This window comes from Suncus etruscus, chromosome 3 (genome assembly GCF_024139225.1).
Source record: "Suncus etruscus isolate mSunEtr1 chromosome 3, mSunEtr1.pri.cur, whole genome shotgun sequence".
NCBI lineage: Eukaryota > Metazoa > Chordata > Mammalia > Eulipotyphla > Soricidae > Suncus > Suncus etruscus.
The window spans coordinates 114,208,061-114,231,292 of NC_064850.1; the positions used below are offsets into that span (position 1 = coordinate 114,208,061).

Genomic DNA, 23,232 nt, shown 5'->3' on the forward strand with positions numbered 1-23,232 from the left:
CTTCCAATACCTGTTATCTCTTGTCTTCTTTGATGACAACTATTTTTAGTGGTGTGAGGTGTGATCTCATTGTGGTTTCTATTGGCATTTTGCCATGATTAGCGGTAAAGGGGGTGTGTGTCTTCATGTTCCTGGGACTGACCAGATGGTTGGCTTGCAAATATTTTCTCCCATTCATAGGTTGACTTTCCATTTTGTACTTCCTGTTGCTGTACAGATGCCTCTTACTTTGATGTCATCTCCTTTGTAGACTTGAGTGCTTGGGATTCTGGTGTCCTAGCTAAGGGTAGCTACCTTGCCTCAACCAAGTTTCAGGAATTTTTACTTTCCTGTGTTTTCTTAGGATTTAGCAGAACCAAGTCTCACTGTTTAATTCTTTAATTCATGTTGAATGTCTTTAAATTGGGAGTCCAGTTTCATTTAACTTTGTCTAGTTATTCAGCTTTTCAACACCAATTCTTAAAGATATTATACTTTTCCTGTTGGTCTCCTCAGCTCTCTGGTCAAATTTTGGTAACTATTTATAGAATATTATTTCTGAACTCTCTATTGTGTTCTGTTGGCCTAGGTATTTGTCTTTCTGCCGGTACCATTCTTTTCTAGTAGCTGTGACTTTGTAGAATAATTTGGAATCAGTGTGTTGTGAAGAACCGTATTCTCTCTTCCCAAGAACTCTGAGGAGCCAAATAAATTTTATTGTAGTTTTTTCTATTTCTCCTCAGAAATGCCAAGTAAGTTTAGTAAGAATTGCATTGAATTTATAGATGATTTTAGGTAGTATGAACTTGTTGGCAATATTAATTCTTTAACCATGAGCACCAGATGTTTTTCCACTTATTGAAATCTTGTCTTTTCATTATTTAGATCTTTCACTTCCTTTATTGTTTTTTGATGCTATTGTGAAAGCATTTTTTCATTGTTGATGTTATGAGTACCTAAAAAAGAGCTGTTTTTTTTTCAGTAAGCTGATCTTATATCTTCCAACTTAGTTTGTAGCAGAGTCTATAATTTTATGTATCTAAGATTATATTATTATATAAAACAATAATCTCACTTCTTCATTTCTGATATGAATGCTTTTGTTTCTTGGTTTTGCTAGACTGGCATTGCCAGGACTTCTAGTATTATATAAATAGTAATAATCAACTCTTACATTTACACTTTGAACATAATGTGCACATATATATATATATATAATATGGTATATATCTTATATCATGTAGAGGACTTTTGTCAAGAAAGGATGTTGTAAAAAAAAAAAAGAAAAGATGTTGTATTTTAGCAAAACCTAAGTTGCACTGATCAATTTGCCTATCTACATTGAACCATCCTTCCATTTCACTGGTAAATTCCCATTTGGACTTTGTGTACAATAATCCTTTCAGGGGCCGGAGAGATAGCATGGAGGTAAGGCGTTTGCCTTTCATGCAGGAGGTCATCGGTTCGAATCCCGGCATCCCATATGGTCCCCTGTGCCTGCCAGGGGCAATTTCTGAGCCTGGAGCCAGGAATAACCCCTGAGCACTGCCGGGTGTGACCCAAAAAAAAAAAAAATAATCCTTTCAATGTACTACAGAATTTAATTTGCCACTATTTTGAAGTCTCAGTGTTCTTATCATGTTCTTATCTGGTTTTATTATCAACGGAATGCTGTCCTCATCAGATGAGCTTGGAAGGGTTCCCTCTGCTATTATTTTTGGGAGCTTGTAAGATTAGTGTTAATTATTCCTTAAATGTTTGGTGAATTTGCAAGTGAAACCATCTGGTCTTGGAGATTTCTGTATTGGAAAGTTTTTGATTACTGAGTCAAATTCCTTACTGTACTGTTGATCTGTTCAGAGTTCCTATTTCTCCATGAGCTTGGTTGTGTGTGTCTAAGACAGTCCAATATATTCATTTATGGCTGTTATAATAAGTAACCTCAGATTATCTTCTATATTTTGAACTAGACTCAAGTCAGAAATATTTGACTTGATTTTTCTTTTTCTATGTAAATACTTATAACTATTTGAAAAATTTACTCCTGGTTTTATTGATATTTCCTTTACCATTTTTAGTACATATATTTCCACTCTATGTTGATCATATTAACTTTGGACTTGTTTCTTTTTCAGGTTCCTTTTATTATAAAGATTGCTTCATTATTAAATGTTGTAAATATCAATCTCAGAAATTTTTTCCTTCCATCACGGGTTGTGATCTATTGCCTTTCCATTTCCTTATGTTTTGATAAATTTTTATTTCACTTTTTGTTTTCTTCGATGAATAAGTTGTCAACAGGTTTGTTTAATTTCCACATATCTGTAAATTTTCCATCTTTTCTCTTCATTTTAATATCTACTTTCATGCCAAATTTTTATTATAACTATCTAGTACAATTTCAGTCTTCTTAAATTTTCTAAAGCTCCTATATCAGATCTACACATCAGCGGGTCTTATTCTAGGGAGAAATTTATGTATACTTGATAGAATAGATATTTCTGCTTTCAATTGTATTGTCCTAGACAGGATCCATTTTGTCTAATATAGAACACATGTTAATGTTTCCTGTTGCTTGTCTTTCAATTGGTCAGTCTATCACTGTAGTAAAGCATGTATATCCCCTCCAATATTGTATTGTTGTCTACTTATTTAATTTGTCGAGTATATTCAGAAGTTCCACTGTTGGGTATATATGTTATCATCTTAATGAATCAATTCCTTTATCATCTTATTTTGACCTTTGTCAATTGTTATTTGGCTTAAGGCCTATAATATAAGTATAGCAATAGCTTCTCTCTTTTGGTTTCCACTTTCCTGTATTTTTTTGTTTTGTTTTGCTTTTTGTTTTGGTGAATCCTTAGAAATTGGCATTTTCTGTAGTGTCTCCCCTTTATCTTCTAATCATCTACTCTAGATTTTTGCTTTGTGGTTATTCTGAGTGTAAAATAAATCCACATGCTATATGTCCAACCCCGAGTGAGCAGGTTAAAATAGGGTTGCCGCGCAAATTAATAAACCAAGTCAGTCATAGGGAGAAAATTATGGAGTTGAGTTGCTTCTTATCTCTTGGTCTCTCTTTGAGCCCACCAAATCTAAACCTCTATTTACCAGTTCAACCAGGCAAGAGAGGGCCAAGTGAGAGATCTCTTGGTCTCTCTTTGAGCCCACCAAATCTAAACCTCTATTTACCAGTTCAACCAGGCAAGAGAGGGCCAAGTGAGAGACCAAAGTACCTATACCCTTAATCTAGGCTAGATGGACTTTTACATGTCAAAGGAAAAAGAAAGCTGTGGACTGTCGCCTTTGTTTTGGGTAAAAGCAGAGTGTAATCTAGCCATGAGATTCACATTAGTCCTCTTATGTAGTGGCATTTTACTTTTTTTTACATCCACACCCTTTTACTCCTTCTTATGTTTAGGCATTATTCTTATATTTTAGGCATTATTTACTTTTTACTCTGTATGTTTATAAAGATTGTAGCTATAATTAGATTTTAATATTCTTTGACTTCGACCTTTGTCCTCTAGCTAAGTGGTTAACACACCATGCAGATCCAGAGTGAGTTGACTGACCCAGTACATTGACTTTTATCACTGTGTTGTAGAGTTTTATTTGTCATCCAACCACAGATTGGTCTTTTAAGCTCAGAGAACTTATAGCATTTCTCATAAAGCAAAGAAAGTGCTGATTACTCTTCCCCTCGGCTTTTCATTTATCTAGCAAAGTATATTTCTTGCATATCTGAAATCTGTTTGCCAGATAAGAGTCTTGTAGGCTGCTAATTTTTCCCTCTTAATGTTTGAAACTGAATAGGTCATCCTATTCGCTCCAGTTTTTACTGAGAAATCTGCTGATAACCTAACCGAAGGGATTCATTTATGGGTTCTAATCTGTATTTTTTAAAATAATTTTTATTGTGTCTAATCTGTATTTTTCCCTCAGAGCTGCTTTTAGAATTCTTTACCTTTGATTTTTGACTATTTCATTACTACATAGTAATGCCTCTTAGGGGAGGCATTTTTGCTTTGAGATGAAGTGATCAATTACTTTCAAAAATGTGTAGGTTCTCAGCACTTATTTCTTAGTAAGCTTTCTGTCCCCTTCTGAAATGCCAGTTATAATCTAAATGTCCTTTTGCTGCTATCCCATTGATCACCAGAGGCATTCTTCAGTTTTTGCTCTGTTCTCCAAATGGGTTTTTCCAAACTCACTAATTCTTTCTTTCCTTTGCTCTACACAGATGATGCTCTCTCTTTTGCCTGTTTTCATTTCACTCCTGAGTTCTTCCGCTGGAAAACTTCTCTGGAGTTTTTTATTTCCTCTCTGTAGCTGGTGTCTCTTATTGACTTCTTCATTAGCTATATTACAAAATGAATCCCATGTCTTTGAGCTCAGCTAGTGGAGACTTCTTGGTGTATCAAGAATCATAGTCAAGGTGTGGGCTTGACTGTTCGTGTCACTCACTTTCTTGTGTTCCACTGTCATACTTCACACCAGACCTTGAATTTTTGCTGTTCACCTCAGATAGGTGCAAGGTTGGTTTCTTACTCCAGGTGTAGGGCCTTCCCCCTCTATGGACACACCTGCTCCTCTGTCTTTGCGCCCTCTGGTGGCTGAATTTATAAGCTCTTGCTCCTCTCTGGTTAGGCCTCACCAGGCTGGCTGCACACTTGGCTTTTCCAAAAGGTGCTGCTACAGCTCAGTGGCTCCTGTGGCCCTACATTTCTGCCTGTGCTTCCTGAAGTGTGCCCGAGCTAGCCATGGCGTGGAGCTCTGTGTCTTCGGGACAGAGGGACCATTAGGGAGACTTGGAGGGAGACACGCTAAACTCAACCAGCCAGAACCTCATTCTGAGGTTCCTAGGCTGCGGAGCCCTCACAGTGCTCCTGGGCCACCCCTCCTCCGGTATTCACTTCATCTGGGTTCTCAGTACTCTGTGGACATGTGGACCCCATCTCCCTCCCACCCCTGTAGAGGCAGCCCTCCTCCACAGCGTGCGCGCATACACACACACACACACACACACACACACACACACACACACACACACCTTGATCTGGGCTTTTTATTTGTGGGGGGCACACCCAATGACGCTCAGGTCTTACTCCTGGCTATGCATTCAGAAATCGTTCCTGACTTAGGGGACCATATGGGACACCGGGGGATTGAACCGAGGTCCATCCTAGCTCAGCTGTGTGCAAGGCAAAAGCCCTACCGCTGTGCCATCTCTCTGGCCCCATCTGTGGGTTTGTTTTTTTTATTTATTTAATCTCCAGTTGCTGAGATATCCATACTGGGCTTCCAAAGTTTTGCTGTCCAGATCAATGCATTTTTATGTTTGTTTTTGTTTGGAGTCACCCCAAGATGCTCCTGGCTCTGCATTCAGAAATCACTCCTGGCTGTACTTGAGGGACCACATGTAATGCTGGGGACTGGACCCAGGTCAGCCCTGTGCCAGGCAAGTTCCTTCCCTGCTATGTTATCTCGCTGACCCAACACTTCTTATTTTTGAAATTTTTGAGCATAAGAATTACCCCCGCCCCATCCAGTGCTCAGGGAAGCCTATAGTGCCATAACTGCATGCAGAAGCAGTTACCCCCTAATCCCCTAACTTGCTGCTTCCCATTTACTTCCCCTGGTATCACCCCAGGGCCCAGCACAACCCCAGCTAGCAGTTCCCAGCATGCTTCAGGAGCCCTGGTTCTGCCAATGTGATGCTCTCAGACTGTCAGCAGAGGGGCTGAAATCCAGTTTTTCTCTGGAAAGGGAGAGTTAAAGGGTCATGCCTTACCACCTCTCCCTCATGCCATCTTTCTGCAGCTCACACTGGTGCCCAGAGCGGATGCTGATGATCCTTAAGGGGTGCTAGACTCAGTGTGGGCAGAGGGACAGAACATGTCCTGTGCAACTGGTGGGGGTGCTTTCTCTGTGTCCGCTTAAGGTCTGTTTTTAGAGAGGTAGCTAAAATCATGCACTGAAAGCTGCCTATTGTCAGAGGCAGCTGTTGTTCTTTTTCAGAGGAGCTGTTGTTCTTTTCTGGGACATCCACTGTCAGTGCTCATAGGTTGGGTGCCTTAGGGGAAGGCTGGTGGCCTTTTCTGTGGTTGTTTCATCCTCTGGAGCTGAAGCTTGTGTCTCTGCCCCTGACCTATCCTGAGAACTGCTGAAACCCAGAGCAGGGAAGAGAAACTTCCCTGTATCCTCTCATTCCTAATGAGCTAAAAGTTCTGGACTCAGCAGATCACTGGGAGGAATAAGCCAACAGCTGAGGCCAGCTGGGACCCTGCCTGACTTTCCAGAGGCCAATAGCACCGGTCACCACTCAGGTGCCAACAGGAACAGACCTGATTTATTAGAGACCAAGCAGGTAGAATTCTGACAAGATACTTTAAGCCTTTTTAAGAAGAGAAGTCAGAGGCCTTATGGAAATAAGAACAAAAGAGAGACAGAGAGAGCGCTGGTTCGGGAACCAGGGTAAGGTCAAATTTCAGGGCCAGATACAAGGAACAGGTAAAGGAAGTAAAGGATACAGTCTAAAAAGATACAGCTGAATGTCTGTCGAAATCAGGGAGAATAGCCATAGCCAGGAGTAGAAACATTTCGGTCAGATTGCAGCTCCACCTGACTCTTCCAACTACCACCAACTTATACCAACTCTCCACTCTGAGCCTCACTGTGTGTATGTGGTGGTTGGGGGGTGGTACTATAGCCCCAGCCAGCCAATAGTAGTTGATTAAGGTATTTCTTAAAGGAACTGGTACTGAACTGCTGAAATGATAAGGTAAGACCACTTGGTGAGGAAGCAGGGTATAGTGTTAATAGGGTCCAAGCACCATGGACCTTCCAATGACCTCCCAGGGACCCTTGCTCTCCTGTAAGCTGGGCCATCCCACGGAGCAGCCTGGCTCACCTCTAGGGGCACTGCAGATGCACTTTGTGCAGAAATAGGCTGTAAATGCACCAGACTTCGCCTGACTCAGGACTCTGTAACTGATGGTATTACTAGTTCTTGTCACCCCACTACAACCTACTTACCTACCATGAACTCTCCAGAGAACTGGCAGGCTGGGCCCTGAGGGTGGCATTCTGGCTTGGGAGCTGTTCCATCAAACTTGAGTTTAAACCAGGTGCAAGGGGGACAGAAAAAAAGAGAGAGTTTTGCCTCCTGTTTTAGAGAGAAGCTGAGTTCTGCTGTGTTTCTTTTCTTTTCTTTTTTTTTTTTGTTTTGTTTTTGGGCCACACCCAACGGTGCTCAGGGGTTACTCCTGGCTGTCTGCTCAGAAATAGCTCCTGGCAGGCACGGGGGACCATATGGAACACCGAGATTCGAACCAACCACCTTTGGTCCTGGATCGGCTGCTTGCAAGGCAAACACCGCTGTGCTATCTCTCCGGGCCCTCTGCTGTGTTTCTTAAATGCTCCTCAAAATGATGCTTCTTTTCATGGCTTAGATTTTGTTTGGGGTCATTGATTCAAACTGGCAACAATGAAAAAGAATAGTACTTCTCTATTATTGGGCAGGAGCAATAATAGGGGAGGGCGCCTGCCTGCCTTGCACATGGCCAACCCCACTGAGCACTGGCACTACTTTGAGTGACCCCAAAGCAGGTCACAAAGCCAGGAATCGGCCTTGAGCTCTGCTGTGTGACACCCCCAGTTTATTGTCTGAATCAGGCACTTGCTTACAGTGCTTTGGCATTTGGAAGAAGTAAGTGGGTGAAGCTCAGAGCAAAGCCAATATGAAGGGGCCCTTCCTGGGTCATGGAGAAAGTGGTGTCCCCTGACTCATGCCAAGGCAGATGAAAAGAAGGCTGCATCTGTGAGCAGAGGGGGATTTGAGGGAAGGAATTGGGACACAAGACTTGTGTTTAGAAACACTCCCTGCCAGCATGAATATCTGAGGTGAGGTGATGGCTGGACCACTAGGGATGGTGATCTTCTGCTTTGGGGGGGCAAGGGACCATCTCTGTGTTCCCTGAGTGGAGCAGAGCAGCCCAGCTCCCCCCCCACAGGCTCAGGTCACACCCTCAGCTCTGAGGCCTGGGCCTTACCTCCTTCCACTCTGACCATCGGCACCACCCCAACATCATTTGGGGATCCCTGAGAATTGTTCTGACCCACTGCAGCTGGCCAAGGTTGAATGAGGTCTCTGTTCCCTGGCCCAGACTGACTACCCCTTTATGTACCCACTATCCCAGGCCAGGGACTTGCTTACTGGATGCAGTACCAGCTTAGGGTCCAACATTCTTGGTTTTGATCCATACTGCTGAGTCCCCGGTTGTCTGGCCTCACCCATAGCAAGCTTGGTCCCTGAGCTGCTCCCTAAGGTAACATCGAGCCCCTAGGGACAGAAGTCCAGCCTGACCACAGCTTTTCTGGAAAAGAACCAGCTCTGGGCTTGTGTCTAGAAAAGAGCTCTTTCTTCCATCCTGGGAACTAGAACAAAAGTAGATGGGCAGCTGTGGGGAATATTCATGCTGGCTGGGCTGTGTCTGGGACACCTGTCCCCAGCCAACCTGCTGCTATCAACACCCCTTCCCAGGCCTCTCCCCATCCTGGTCTTTGTGCTCTGCATCTCCAAGGCAATTTTCTCCCTCATTCTGGGCACAGAAATGCCTGGGGTGTGGGTCCACAGAGGTCAGTCCAGCAGGTGTCCAGAGCTGGGTCACTGTGCTCTGGGTCACTTAGTACTTCTGCAGAGGAGCACAGGTGCCTGCTGACCAGTGCCAAGTCCTGGGCCTAGGGCCTGCCTGGCCACTTGCTCTGGATGCCACTTCATATCTGGGCTCCAGAAGTACAGGCCACCACTGTCTGCAACCATGGCCAATGGTGCACACTGAAACTTGTCTGAACCCAGCTGGTCCTAAGAGCAAGTCCTACAGGTATTTGGTCATCCGAGTCCCTGTGGCTTGAGAACATGGGCCCTATGTCTTCTCTCTGAGCATGAGAGAAGAATCATAGAGAAATGCACATGGTCTGCTTGAGCTGAAACCTTATTCGTGTTCAAAGCCTGGGTGGGCCATAATGGTTCCTGTGAATTTGTACATGGGGCTGAGCAAACTCACAGGTATCATGTGCTTCTTACCTTGCTGGACAGCACCCAACCCCCGGCTTTTAGCTCCTGAAAGAATTTGCTTCTTTGGTTCTCCAGGAAGGGCAGGACAAGGGCATGGCTGGTTAGTGCACAGCCTGCAAAGCTACACCAGAAAGGGGAGATGACCTTGACAGGTTTTGCTCACCAAATCCCACCAACAAATGGCCATAGGTAAAGGGAGAATAAGGCCCCCCTCCAGGACTACTTGGTCTGATTCAGAGTAGGTCTTCCTCCAGACTCATTCCAGGACAGGAGCAGCTTCTTGAGTCATTATCCCCATTTCACAGATGCAGAGACTGAGGCCGAGCAGACGGTAGCAGGGAAACCGTGCCAGATCATCTACCCTGTGCCTCCTTCATACATCTCCTTGAAACCCTGAGTGGGCAAATGCTTTCTGTTTATTTTGGCTTGGGCCACACCTAGTGGTGCTCAGGGATTACTCCTGGGTCTACACTGAGAGATCATTTCCCCGTGGCCCTGGGGGACCATATGGGATACCAGATGGATCTTGGGTCAGTTTCATGCAAGGCAAGTGCCCTCCCCACTATGCAATCCCTCTGGCTCCCATGCTTTCCTAAAGGGATTTTTTTTTCTCCAGATGCAAGTTCCTTGATTCTAGGTGTGTCCCAAAGACTTGATCCCAGTTATTTACTGTCTGACTCAAGTCAAGGTTGCTAGTTGAATGTTGAATGTTTGGGTAGTGGTGGGGATGCACTCCTGGGGATACTTGGGGTGAGGTGGGGTATTTTGACAGAGTCAGGAGCAAGCCTGAGGGACTCTACATACACTCCAAGCCCTCTAATATATCCATCTCCCAGTCTTGAATTTTGTTTTGGAAATCCCAAGAGAAAGTTGGAGATGTAATCTTGCCCAATAGAGTTATTTTTGTACTGTCTACTGCAGTAGATGTATTCTCAAGGCCTTTTCCCCATAAATGTATATGAAATTAAGAAGGCTTTGAGTGTATATTTTCATCTTTGACACTATATTTCTAGGGGCCAACTGGTAATGGTTGCATCTTTGTCATTCAGGCCTAAGAGGGTCCTTGGCCAAGGACCCCTTTGCTTGTCCAAAATGGCCAAGAAAACAATGAACCAGTGGTCACACTGGGTGTATACAAACATGCTGTATGCACTATTCTTCTGTCATGCTAGTACACACTGTTGAAGGTTCAGGCCAGCAGAAGACAAATGCTGTGTGACCTCCTCTGAGTGAAGAGGCTTAGAGGAATGGTGACTAGCTGGAGACAATGTACAGACTTTCAGATGGGAGTGACCAGGTCCTTTCGGGAATTAGTGGCTGGTGTGGATGATTGCTCAGAAAAGTGTATTACAGCTTTAGATACGTGTAGTGTGATGGTTCGCATTCTGGCCACAGGAAGGAAATAGCAATTGTGTGATGCTAGAGGCACACTGACTGGTCCCTTGGTATCGGTTAAGCATCACATAAACTACTTTGTACCTTAACTTACACAAAATCTCAATTTTGTGGGCTGGGATGTAAAGTGGTGTGAGAAGTCTCAGCCCTGCTCAAGGTCAAAGCCTGCAGAAGAGAGGGGGGCCAGGGAGCTGACCCTGTACCATGATCTCAGCTCCTTCCAGCCAAGTGCCCCAGTGGCTGAAAGGGCCCTGACTGCTGCCAGTTCAGCCTTTTCTCCAGCCCATGTGCATTAGAAGTGAGACTTGGATAAGAGGAATTCTGTGGCCCCAACCACTCTGAACTTTCCCAGGTCCTATCTTCCTCCTGCAGGACAGACATAGTCATAGTCACCAAAGCCAGCAAAAGTGGTGGCTGGGGTGGGGGGGAAGTGGGAGGAGCCCAGCTCCTGGATACAACACTCAGACTGCCATTGATTGGGGTCTGGGGTCTGGGTGGGTAATGCAAGCTTGAGGTCACATACCTGCTCTGTGTCTTGCAGCTGGTGAGTGACCTGCTGGAATTCTGCTTCTACACCTTCCGTGAGTCCCAGGCCCTGAAGGTGGAGTTCCCTGCCATGCTGGTGGAGATCATCAGCGACCAGCTGCCCAAGGTGGAGTCGGGGAATGCCAAGCCCCTCTACTTCCACCGGAAGTGACCGGGTGGGCCAGCCAACCTCGAAGAACTTTGCCTTAAACGTTTCCCCCATATCATTCATTCTGCACCCATGAAGGACCCAAGCGATCCTATTTTTAAACACACAATGAAGGATCACACTTGTCCAGCAGTTTCTCAAGATTCGAAAAACAAAACAAAAAGAATCCTGTCTCCAGGGATTGGGAAGCCCGGGAAGGCAGTGTGGACCCAGAGGGGCTGACCGATCTCGGGTCAGAAAAGGCTCCTTCCCTTCCCATCCCAGCCGCTTAAGACACTCAGTTCCTGTTTCTCTGGATGAAAAGCCATATCTAGTCAATAACTCTGATTCTGATATTTTAACAGATGGAAGTTTTAACTCTGCCATGTAGATTCTGGGATCACTGGCTTGTTTTCGAAGGGTTCAAGGACTAAAGAACTTTGTAAGCTTTTACCCTTGGTTTGCACATAAAACAACAACAACAACAAAGTATAGTCAATATGGGGCATTAATATTCTTTTGTTATTTAAAAGACACACAGAGGGAAAAATAGATTCCTGTTGTGTAATAACGAAGCACGAGGCTGCAGGCGGGGCCCCTCGGTGGCTCCTGCGAGGCCCGTTTTTCTGCATCACTGGTGAACACATACCCTTTAGCGTCCATTTATTATTTAATTAGAACAGATAAGATGTTAAAACAAATGCCTTGGTTTCGATTTCTAGTATCTATTGTGTTGGCTTTACAGATAATTTTTGCAGTCTTTTGCTGTGGTGTACATTACTGTATGTATAAATTGTGAAGGACCTGAAATAAGGTATAAGGAACTTTTGTAAATGACATAAAAAAAAAACTTTAATGGTTAAAAGGATGAATGGGAAAGTATTTTTGAAAGAATTCTATTTTGCTGGAGACTATTTAAGTACTATCTTTGTCTAAACAAAGTAAAAAAAAATCCTTTTTCTTTATCTTTTTTTTTTTTTTTTTTGGTAACGTGAGCTGTTCTGCATGCTTCCTGAACCGTTTACAGTGTATTTAAGAAAGGGAAAGTTGTGCCTTTTTTAGCTTCATATCTAATTTACCACTTTCCAGTCTCTGTTGTAAATAACTACACTTTGACCTCTTGGGTTATTGACGCCTTTCTATTCTTCCCGTGCTTTGGTTTGGTCCTGGGGCTTTCACCGGGGGTGCTGGTGAACCCTCTACCCTCACCCTCATTTCCAGGCTTTTCTCCCCATGTGGGGAAAGAAAGCTGCCACTTGGCAAATTATGCCCATGAGATGGTTCTGGAGCAGCGTGGGGGCTCCAGAAAGAGCCAGATGCAGAGCCCAGCCCAGGGTTAGCAGTGGGGTCTCTGCTTCTTCTGGTCTCGGTTCTGGGAACACGGACACGTAGGTCATGGCTTAAGAGCCTGGCTAGGTCCCAACCACGTGGAGACCAAGCCAGGATGAGAGAGGGTTTTTAGATTTTTAAAAGGTAGGTTTTCGAAATAAATTTTATACAGAAAACAATTTTGGAAGGAAAACAAAACCAACAAAAAAAATTTCCTGAAGCTCATAGATGCAAGACAGTGTACACACAAAAAAAATTTTAATTCATGAATCTGTTTGGCAGTTGATGACTTTTGCAGTTGACCGATGCAACTGATGACTTTTCTCATGCCCAACACCCCTTACCTCCACCCCCATCCCAAAACACAACTATCTAGAGCTAGCTTAGCTGTAGATCTTTGGGAAGACTTTAATAATATGCTTGCACTAAACTACTTTGAATAGAGGCCAAATTAATCTTTCGAACGTGATGATAATCATCAGGTACTCGGTGAAATCACTACTTTCCAAAACCTGAAAGCTGGAGATGCTCCAGGCCTGGAGAAGGCAGAGCCATGCCCCCCCCCCCCCCAAGAAATCCCCGGCGGTCACCACGCAGGCACCATCACCTTGTCTTTCCGAAGACACCGGCCTTATGCTCGGGAGACCTGTGGGCGCCATGCTGGAGGGAGGAGGCTTATCTGACATCATTTGCAATTTCAGGAATATTTCATTTCTAGGCATATCTTTCAATACAGCCAACTTAACCTGCAACAGCGGAATGAAAGCCACACCTGGAAGGCATCAAGAAACACAGCAGCATGCGGACTAGGCTAGTTCCAGATGAAAGGCAGCTCGGGAAAAGAGCAGCTAGGTTGTGCCATGTGCAAAGGGAGGATTTCCACGCTCACCGGATGTGGGGAGATGGTCTGCAGCAGCTTTTCTGTATTAACAAAGTTACTGGCTCGTCACGCGTCTCCGGGTAACTTTGCTTGATTAAACAGCAAAGCCATATTCTAAATTCACTGTTGAATGCCTGTCCCAGTCCAAATTGTCTGTCTGCTCTTATTTTTGTACCATATTGCTCTTTAAAAAAAAATCTTGATTTGGTACAATTCATAATTCACCAAAACTTCTTCATATAATTAAAAACACTAAATTAGTTTAAAATGAAGCAATTTATATCTTTATGCAAAAACATACGTCTGTCTTTGCAAAGGACTGTAAGCAGATTACAATAAATCCTTTCCTTTAATCACCTGTTGTTTGGAAAGAGTTCATTTGAATGTCTAGAGGAACACCTGTGCTTCCTAAAGTCTTTGCATTTCCCGGGACATTTGAAAGGTTTATATATATAAGCTTATATAAAGTGTTACAAAGACCCTGTGTTAGGGGCTGGAGAAATAGTACAGCAGATAGGGCGCTTGCCTTGTACATGACTAACCAGGGTTCAATCCTCAGCATTTCAGAGTCTTCTGAATTCTACCAGGAGTGATCCCCAAGTGCAGAGCCAGAAGTAACCCCTGAGCACCACGCAAAGCAAAACAAAACAACCTGTGTTAAAATTAAAAATAATATTTAGGAACTGTTTATATCCCTGGCTTATTACTGTCATACCTGCTTCTCTACAATATCCTGTGACAGTCTGAAAACAGTAGCTACCCCTTCACAGCTGCTAAACAGACAAGAGGAAGAATCCTTGTCCAAGTTCTTTTCATAGTCTTAGTCTGAAATTATCACAATAAGGCATTCTGAGAGAGAAGCCACCTTCACACAGATTTTATTACACATTATTATTGCTGTTCCACTGTGCTTGCTTGACAAATTTTATCAGGGTGCAGACACCTAACGAATTCTTTGTACTGAAGTCCCAGGCTTATACGGTGGCCTTGGCCATCAACCCCCATATGAATATGTTGGGGGCCCAAGCCTTGAAACCTCCCACCCCTTACAGGGTTCTCATTATCAGGACTACTGAAAAACAACCAGCAATGAGCTAATTTTCAAACTGGAAAACATTTATTTCCCATCAGATAAATTCAAGCCTATTTCTAATGTGTTGTTTTAATGACTGACATTTTCTTTTTATGGTCAAACAACTTTCAGAAGAGAATTTTGAGAGTTAAACTTCAACTTCAATACAATAGCTGTATGTCTGGAACACAGCCTAACTAGTAAACATGGCACTGGAAGAAAATGCAACCTTAAGAGTATGGTAGTTTTATTTGGAGAACCAGCTGCTTTATCTACTTTAAAGTTTATGTGTAAATGTATTTGAAAATTGCCTGCTATAAATGATAATTTGACATCATAAATATACCCTATTCACTAGCCAGGCTTTCCACAATCCTGGATTTTTTTGTTTAGTCTTTAGGCTACACCTAGCTGTGCTCAGGGAATCACTCTTGGTGGGGGGGGGGGAACCTTAATGGGGTGCCAGGGACCAACTTTGAACCACATAGGTGTAAGGCAGGTGCCCTACCCACTCACAGCCTCTACTTTAAGCAAAAGCTGGCTCATACTACCAGAGTTGGCTCCTTCATGGTCAAGTGTCACTATTTCTAAGAGCTTCCAAAACTGCTCTTAGATCTAAAGAATCCCACTCTGTGTTTGAAAACTGTCTTCTGAGCATGGAGCCTCTGCTGATAAGTTGGCCTGCACTGTCTGCAAAGGCCTCAACAATTATGCAGTGTGATGTGTTTATAATTAGGGGGTGTTTGCTTCTGTAGGGTGAACAGCCTCCCACAAACAGAAAACATGGTCCCTCTATATGAGTATGCACAGATGACAAGCATCTGAAGAACTTGCCTTTTAGTCAAATAACAGCATGCAGTGGTTTGCTGGACTATCAGACCCCATTCTGGGCATGCACACGTGCCTGCAGTCCCAGTGTTGCGGGAATGCCCCAGGCTCTCCAAGCACCCCTAAGATGTCCCCACCATCACCACCACCAAAATGAGGGCCAGTTCAAACTCAGACATCATCTAGCCTCTAATTCCACGGAGTCTGCTCTAGCCCAACCACAGACCAGGGCAAGTCAAACAGTCACAGTTAGAGTCAACCTCTGGCAGGACAGTAGGGAGCAGTGATACAAACCAATGTTATTGGAAGATGTTCTTTTTTGAGAACATAGCTGCCAAAGCTGCAGTTTTCAAGGTTCCTATGATCTCAAACGTCCATTTCTTTGGCTCTTCATGCCGTAAATCCAGCCCTGGGTTAGTGTTCATTCCTCCCAGTTTCAGAAGTCCCACCCACTACCTGGAAGCTCCTCCCATTTTCAGAAGCCACGCCCACAATCTAGGAGCTCCTCCCTCGGAAGCTTCCCCAATCTCAGAAGCCCCTCCCAGTATTAGGTAGCTCCTCCCACTCAGAATCTCCTCCCTCTAGAAGCTCCTCTCGCTCTGGGAAGCTCCTGGCACTGGTTTCATCCCTTCTCCCACTGTGGGGTCTCCTTCTGCAGCTCAACTTGCCCAGAAGACAGAAACCCAGAACTCCCAACACTCACACATCCCTGGAACTCAGGCCTTCCCCGCCAACTGGACCAACACCTCCCGGTCCATTTCCTTTGAAAGCTAAAGACAGCCAGACACTGGGTTTGAGTCAGACCAGACAGGCTACTGAGGACACCTCCCCTCCCCACCCCAAAATTAAGGCCCCATTCTGTACAGGAAGGATAGGAAGAGGCTCAAAGAGCAAGATGACTGGGAGGATAGGAAGAGGCCTGAAGAGCCAGATGACCGGGACCAGGACCTGGACCAGTGAAGAGGAGAGGCAGAGAGGGGTTCTTTGGGGGACAGCGAGGAGGCAGACACACACGTGTGCACAGGCCCAAGAGACTACCAGGGTGTGGGAACTTGCCCCAGTTCATTCCTAGCACATCTGGCCCCTGAGCCCTGCCAGGAGAGATCTGAGTATAGAGCCCCAAGTGGCCTCAGCACAGACAAGTGTGGCCCTCAAACCAATCAATCCAATAAACCCCTACAGTAAGTCTTACCATGGCTCAGTCCCAGCTCACCCTTTAGGGCCATTTTTCCTGCTTTTCAGAAAACTTCTCTGAAAAAAAAAGCCTCGCACACAGTCTGAGCAGTTTCACTGATTGGCATTTTCATCCTGCAAAAACCAGGGGGCCGTGGACCACACCTGATCCCCTGAGCCTGCCACCCCACTCCTGCACCACCCCCTGCCACATGAGACCAGAAGCCATGTCCAGTGGCAGCAAGAAGACAAAGAACCCCAGTGATCCCTGGGGACCCCTGCATCTCCCCCCATGACCACACACATCAAATAGCAAATGAAAGTTTATTTTGTGAACAGAGACGGGGTGAGAAGGCAGTGTTGGACAGAACCAGTTGAGGAGCATGCTGGTTTCATATCCACGGTGTGGGGGCCTTGTGGGATGCAGAGCACTGTATAGGAAGCACCCTCGGCAGCATCTGGGATAAGACTGCTAGGTCCAGTAGTCAGTACCAGCAGAAGTCGTCCTCAGGAGTCCCATGGAAACTGGGGTGCCCACAGGCCTCGTTCTGATCCCTTGGCCAGGCAAGTTCAAATCAGGGGTCTTGTAGCTCAGCCAGCACCAAGTTCTATCTGTCCATTCTGACACCAGCTTCCAGCTGCTTGGAGTCCTCTGCCCCCAAGTGCCAATCCAAGCTAGGAGCCACATGTGTCCAAAGAATGATATAACCCACTCTCAGGGGTGGGAGGAGGCAGCAGGCCGGTGGAGCCCATGCAGGGTCTGTGCAGAGCCTTCACATGATCAGAGCTACAGCAGCTTGACATAGTTCTGTGGAATCAGCCCCCTCTTGCCATTCAGCGTCCCCTCGAGCCAGCCAGGTTCCCGTGAGGTTTGCACTGGAAAGGAAGAGTGGCCACATTTCAACAGGGCATCCCAGAGAGGAGTCAGCCCTGTGGGGTCCTTCCTGCACTGTGTCCCTCAGAAACAAGCTGCTCTTGTAGCTGATCTGACCACCCTCTGCTCATTCACCAGCACCCCTAATTCCCCTAGAGGAAGCTGAGGAGGATTGCGACCAGGCAATTAGCTATGGAAGTAGCCAAGAAGAGGCTGAGGGGCACCCCCAATAACCTGCTGCTTTGACCACAAGTATGGACAGAGCCAGACAAGGCAGCCCAGAGCTCCAGATCTGAGCACAACCAAGGGAGTCCTATCCTCAGTGAGCCAAGAAGAGCCGGTTCCCCAACTGCTGTTTCAGAGGCTCAAGCCGGGGCACTATCCTAAGTGGCCAGAAAGACAGAGTTGAAAGAGCCGGCATAAGGAGCATGCAAAGAATTCATAGGGTCACACAGAAGGAAGAGAGTACAGAGCTCAGGCTCTATGCTCTAGGATTGCTCCTGATGGGCTTACAGATGGGATGCTGGATATTGAATCTGGATTGGTTCATGAGAGGTTTACCCCAATATGATCACTCATGTCTTTGTCTTTAAAAAAAATGCAAAAACCAAAATCTCTAATTACAGAAGACTGACTTTGTTAACTGCAACTGTGCAGAACTTTTCCTGGAACCATAAAGAAATACCTTGGGGTTAGATAACCAACATGCCCAGAGCCAGCTGTCATTATTACTACAGTATGCTTCATGGGTGGAAACACTCTGTAACTCTTAGGTAAGGAAATTTACTTTTCTAATTTCTCCAATGTTTACTTCACCTATGGAAAAAAAAAAAAAAACAACAACAACCACTCTCCTCACATCTGCCCTTTTTTTTTTCCTTTTAATTTTACTTAACTCTTCTAGATAGGGGCTTCCATGCCTTTTTAATAGAATCTTAGAACTTGAATCATTTGTTCATATTTCTATGCCTTCCTACAAATTGAGAAAAGAAAAAATCGTGGATGGGATCCAGGGGCCAAATGGTCTCAGGAGCATGAGTGGGAAAAATAATCATCAGATCTAAATATTCAAGCCAAAGTGAACGACAGTAGAATCAAAAAACCCAAACTATAACAAGCTACATGGATATGGAATCTATTGTGCTGAGTGAAATAAGTCAGAGAGAGAGAGATAAGCACATAATGGTCTCACTCAATGGGTTTTGAGAAAAATGAAAAACATTTGTGTAAGGATTCTCCCAGACAAAATAGAGGAGGACTGGAGGGTCCAGCTCTTGACATGAAATTCACCACAGGGATTGTTTAGTGCAGTCACAGAAATAATTACACTGAGAACTATCATAACAAAATGTGACTGAATGAGGGAAGTAGAAAGCCTGTCAGAGTACAGGCCAGTGTGGGGTGGGGAGGACACGGGTTATTGGTCATGGGAATGTTGCACTGGTGAAGGATTTTATATATATATATATATATATATATATATATATACACATACATACATATATATATACATACATACATATATATATATAAAACGTCAAAATATATAAAATAAAAAAAGAAAAGAAAAGGCCTCCTAATTCTTACCACAGGCTGTGTTCTTTATACTGACTGTATAGAAAGAGGATGTACAGAAATGCACCCCATATATACCTCAGCCCAGGCCCTTTGCCTGGTCTGTATTGTGAATTGGAGGACAAAAAAAAAAAAAGCTAAACATAAAATGGACCTGTTACAATAGTAGACCAAGGGGTTATGGGTGGACGTATGGGATGCATGCTGGGAACTCTGGTAGAGGGAGGTCAACACTGGTAGTGGGAATGACCCTAATTCAATGTCATGATATGCCTGAAATACAGCTGCAAAATACTTGTAATTCACAATTGTCTCAATAAAAAAACAAAACAAAACAAAAAAAAACAGAGGATTACCAGGATGAAGTACTTGCCCACTCTAGGGTAGGTGTGGCCATGATGGGACAACAGATGGAGGACCTGGGTCTACAAACTGAGAACAGTTCAGCCGACACAGATCAACTGAAGGGTTTTATACTACCTCAAACACTATGAATGAACAACTCTGGAAGCCACACCTTTTAGACTTAATACATGCTTATTTTTATGGGTGATTGGGCCATGAGCACTAGTTTTAGGTTTTGTGTGTTTTTCTCTTGAGCATCTTAAGAGATGCCCCTTCTCCCCGTATGAGTCTCTCACAAACAATTCTCTCTGAGGGGTGCCAGGGCCCCTAACAATCCCATTCATCATCTCTCAGGCTGGCAGGTTTCAGTGTGAGCACCTCAACTTTCCTTCTGCCCGGTACTCCCATCGGGAGCAGAATGGCTCTCCTAGTGAGCAGGGCATGGCTGGCCCTCTCTCCTAGAGAGAACATCAGTATGGACATGTAGGCAAAGTAGTATTGGGAGAAATATTATTGCTTCAACCCCAAGAACAAGCTTTCTCCATGGGGCAAAAGGCTGATGTGGGCAGTATATGACACTTGCACTCTGATGAGAGATGGGCAGGAGAGAGGAGAAAGAAAAAATTGTTTCTACCGGATCCAGAATGATAAAACAGCAGGCAGGGTGCTTGCCTTGCACACAGTCACCCAGAATTCAATCCCAGCATCCCATATGGTCCCCCAAGCACTGGCAGGCATGATCCCTGAGCACTGCTCAGAATGGCACCAAAACAAACAAAAACATAAATCAGCCAATATGTGTTGTTGCCACCCAAAGTGGCATCGCTATTTTCCATTGAGCTCAAACATTTGGGCTAAGTAGCCAGTTGTTTTCCAGGCCTCTGAGGTGCTCCTGGCTCCCCAAGAACCCCTTTGGCCAGTTACTCCCACATACATGACATCATTGTTTCCATAGCAATGCAAAAACTTCCTAATAGATGGGACAAGAGAAAGAGGCAGGACAGGGCCACACACGGAGCTGGAGACGAAATCTGTAAGAATTCTATCCTTCCAGCTCATGCCTCGCCCTAGACCTTTGTGTGGGCAAGAGGCCTGCGGGTCACTCCTCCCCTCCTGTTAAGACAGAAGTTGTCAGCACCTCAGCTGTCACTGAGGCTCACAAACACTTCTGATCCACACATGTGCATGGGCCTGGGGAACTCGTAACACACTGCTCTAGCACAGTGCTCAGACTGAGAGCTCCACCCAGCCCAGCTCAAACACCAGGAGTGGCAGCTTGGGAGGGAAAGCAAGGCTGGCAGTCATAGGCATCTCTGAATTCCAAGGGGTGCCAGCTGCTTCCACAGCTAAAGGAAGCTGCTGCCAGGGGAAGAGCTGAAGGGGTAAAGCAGGAGGAAGTGGAAGAGAGGAGGAGAAAGGAGAGGGACTGAGGGTGATGTAAGCAAGATGGGATAAGATGCACCCAGGATGCAGCCCCTTGGCAAGAGTCCCGGGTCCCCAAAGCATAGTCTCTTCCCTCAGCCATTGCAGATAGCCCCCCTCACACCCACACTCACCATCCTCAAAAATCGCCCCAATTTCAAAAGACAACTCAGAGCTGTGTTCAGCTTCACAGGGGTATACAGCTCGTGCCTTGCGGGTGCTGGTGCTGAGGGGAAGCGGGAGAGAGGGTGATAGTGAGATACATGGCACCAACTGCATTTCCATGTCACCTGCGGAGCAGTTTCTTCTCCCTGCCCCTACCTTATCCCCAAATTAAAGGAACAGTGAAGCTAACACCTGACACAGCTCTTGGCTGCAATCCACCTCTGCTGGGGGAGCACTGGGCTGAATCCCTGGGACCTAGGCACTTATTCCTCTGACAAGAGATTCAGCTCCAGTCTGAACTTCTGTCCTCCATTCTTCAGCAACCCTGAGGTCCCCAGGCCCACCTGGTGAAATCATAAAACTCGGTCTGAGTCTACAAGTGGGATGTGGCTCAGTGGCTTTGGTAAAGTTCTGCTCTGTCTACACAACTTACTAGAGTTAATCTCACTGTTCAAGGTGCTTTCTGCTCTAACTTGGATCTCCTTGATCTTCTTAGGGTGCCCTCACCCTCCTGACCCCCCAAAAAAGAAAAAAAGAAAATAATGCAACAGGCTCTGCTTCTCACGGCCTGTGCAAAAGTCCTGGGGCAGACCCCAGGTCATTGTGGACCACAACTGGAGTGAGGGAGCCCGGAAGGATAAGAACAGTGCCTCCCATCGGCCAGTTCACTGGTCTGGAAATGACAGCCACTGGACGCATGTTAGGACACTTCATGTAGGCCTGGCCCAGTTCAAATCCTCAGAGCACCACCAGGGGTCACTCCTGAACACTTCCTGGGGTGCACCTAACCCCATCTTTTCCCACCTATCACCCCAAACAGAAAAAAACAAAACCAAACAGAGCATGTGCAAGGAGTCAGTCCAAAACCAGAACTCTTTCAGGAACAGTACCACAGGCCCCAAATGCACAACCAGTGCTGGTATCTGAGGCTCCAGCTGACCTCTGGTCAGGAAGCATTGGAGTGGAAAGTGAGGCTCAGCCTGAGCCAAGGTGGTGCCTCGGAGCCTGAAAAACCTCGGAATCTTCCCTAGAGATGAATTCAGGCTGCCCACGCTCGTCCACACCCATTCTGCATCTTGGTGCAGCCACATACCCTTCTGGTGGTTTCTCTGCAGGGCCAGGTGAGGCCTGGGGTAACAGGGGCGTGGCTGCTGGACTGCTGCTTTGCGTGTGCGGAGACTGCGGGTTCAGCCACTGGACCATGGATGATCGCGTCTGGCAGGGACTAAGGGTACAAGCAGAGAGGGCGGTAAATGGCAGGATGGCTGTGAATACCAGGCGTGTAGCACCCCTGAACTGGCTAGCAGGTAGCTCCGTCCTCTTTCCTGACAAGCAGATGAAACTGTATTTTCTCCACATCAAGCCAGGTCTAAGTCTATAAGAGTCTTTTCTCCCAAACCAGAGGTCACTGTACCTCTCCAGATATTTGGTGACAGTTGTGGGTCCAGCTAGCGCTGAACAGGTTCACCAAAAGGACCCCAGGTCCTCACTAGTGCTCACACAAGATGCTAAGACCAGTGAGGCCGTGATGCTATCCACTAATGAGGAAAGTCTATTAAAAAGGAATCTGCAGCCAAGCTTGCCATCAGGAGATCCAAAGATTCAATGGCGCCTGGAACATTGGACACTCTTCTACCTGGTCAGCTATGCATGCAAAATGCCCAGGAATTCTAGGTTTCTAAGGAGAGCAAAGAGGGATGTAGGGGAAACTAGGGAGCAGCAAAACTGTGTCAGAAACTCCCCCATGTCCTCCACATGCCTACTATTAGTCATTTAAATAAACAGACTCTCAGCAGCACTGCTCAACACCAATCAGCCAATTTGGCCTGTGTGACCCTGAATTAAACTTTTTCCCTAGAGGTGAACAATACAGGCTCATGGATGGGGCACTGACTTGGGAACACAGAGCTAGAAATGTCCATTTCTTTCCATTTTCAAGTTCAAGAAGCTTTCTTTAGTCACTCACCCCAGGTGTTTTCCGGACTCAGATTCACTCATCAGAAAAAACTAGTTTCCACAAGTGGCTTCTGTGTCCTTCACCATCCAAGAGCCCTGCCATGGGTGGCTCTTCCTCAGTTAACATCCTGTCTGTTTACTTTCAGTGCTCCAGGAGTTTCTCTCCTCCTCCCTTTTCTACCTCATCTCTCCTACTGGAGTCACAGGTATCACCACTAGTCCCCTACCGAAGTCCCAGCCCCAGACAAGCTCAACTTGTCCATCAGCCCTATCTACTTTCCTACCTACCAAAGCCACATTCTCCCTGATATTCCTCACCAGAAATGAGTGAACCCCCATTCCAATCTCTGGGGGTTCCCTGTCATACCTCTGCTCATTCTCCTTGGATTCATCCCACCCCTCAGGGCCCCAGTTTGTGTTCCCAACTGGCCTCTCTCCAGTCACTACAACTGTACACGCCATTGGCAGGCTGGTGGGGGCTAATGGG

At 45.6% G+C, this 23,232-nt stretch overlaps 2 protein-coding genes and 1 non-coding gene across 6 annotated transcripts in view; 2 read left to right on the forward strand and 1 right to left on the reverse strand.

The window, feature by feature from the left end:
* The window catches only part of NR3C2 (nuclear receptor subfamily 3 group C member 2), a 343,986-nt gene extending 330,295 nt beyond the window's left edge, over positions 1-13,691 (forward strand). For all 4 annotated transcript variants that reach the window (XM_049770010.1, XM_049770009.1, XM_049770008.1 and 1 more), the window contains exon 9: positions 10,995-13,691. In XM_049770010.1, coding sequence (XP_049625967.1) covers positions 10,995-11,150 — 156 coding nt within the window. In that variant the 3' untranslated portion in view covers positions 11,151-13,691. The remainder of the gene's footprint in view (positions 1-10,994) is intronic.
* Positions 13,692-16,718: 3,027 nt separating this feature from the next.
* The window catches only part of ARHGAP10 (Rho GTPase activating protein 10), a 212,455-nt gene continuing 205,941 nt past the window's right edge, over positions 16,719-23,232 (reverse strand). Inside the window, exons 21-23 of the mRNA XM_049770194.1 lie at positions 21,883-22,014; positions 20,759-20,850; positions 16,719-17,284 (exon numbers count right to left, since the gene is read on the reverse strand). Of these exons, the coding sequence (XP_049626151.1) occupies positions 17,196-17,284; positions 20,759-20,850; positions 21,883-22,014 (313 nt within the window). The 3' untranslated portion in view covers positions 16,719-17,195. The remainder of the gene's footprint in view (positions 17,285-20,758; positions 20,851-21,882; positions 22,015-23,232) is intronic.
* Positions 18,853-18,984, forward strand: LOC126005110 (small nucleolar RNA SNORA51). The gene has a single exon (XR_007494287.1). It is a non-coding gene; the product is annotated as a small nucleolar RNA SNORA51 (small nucleolar RNA).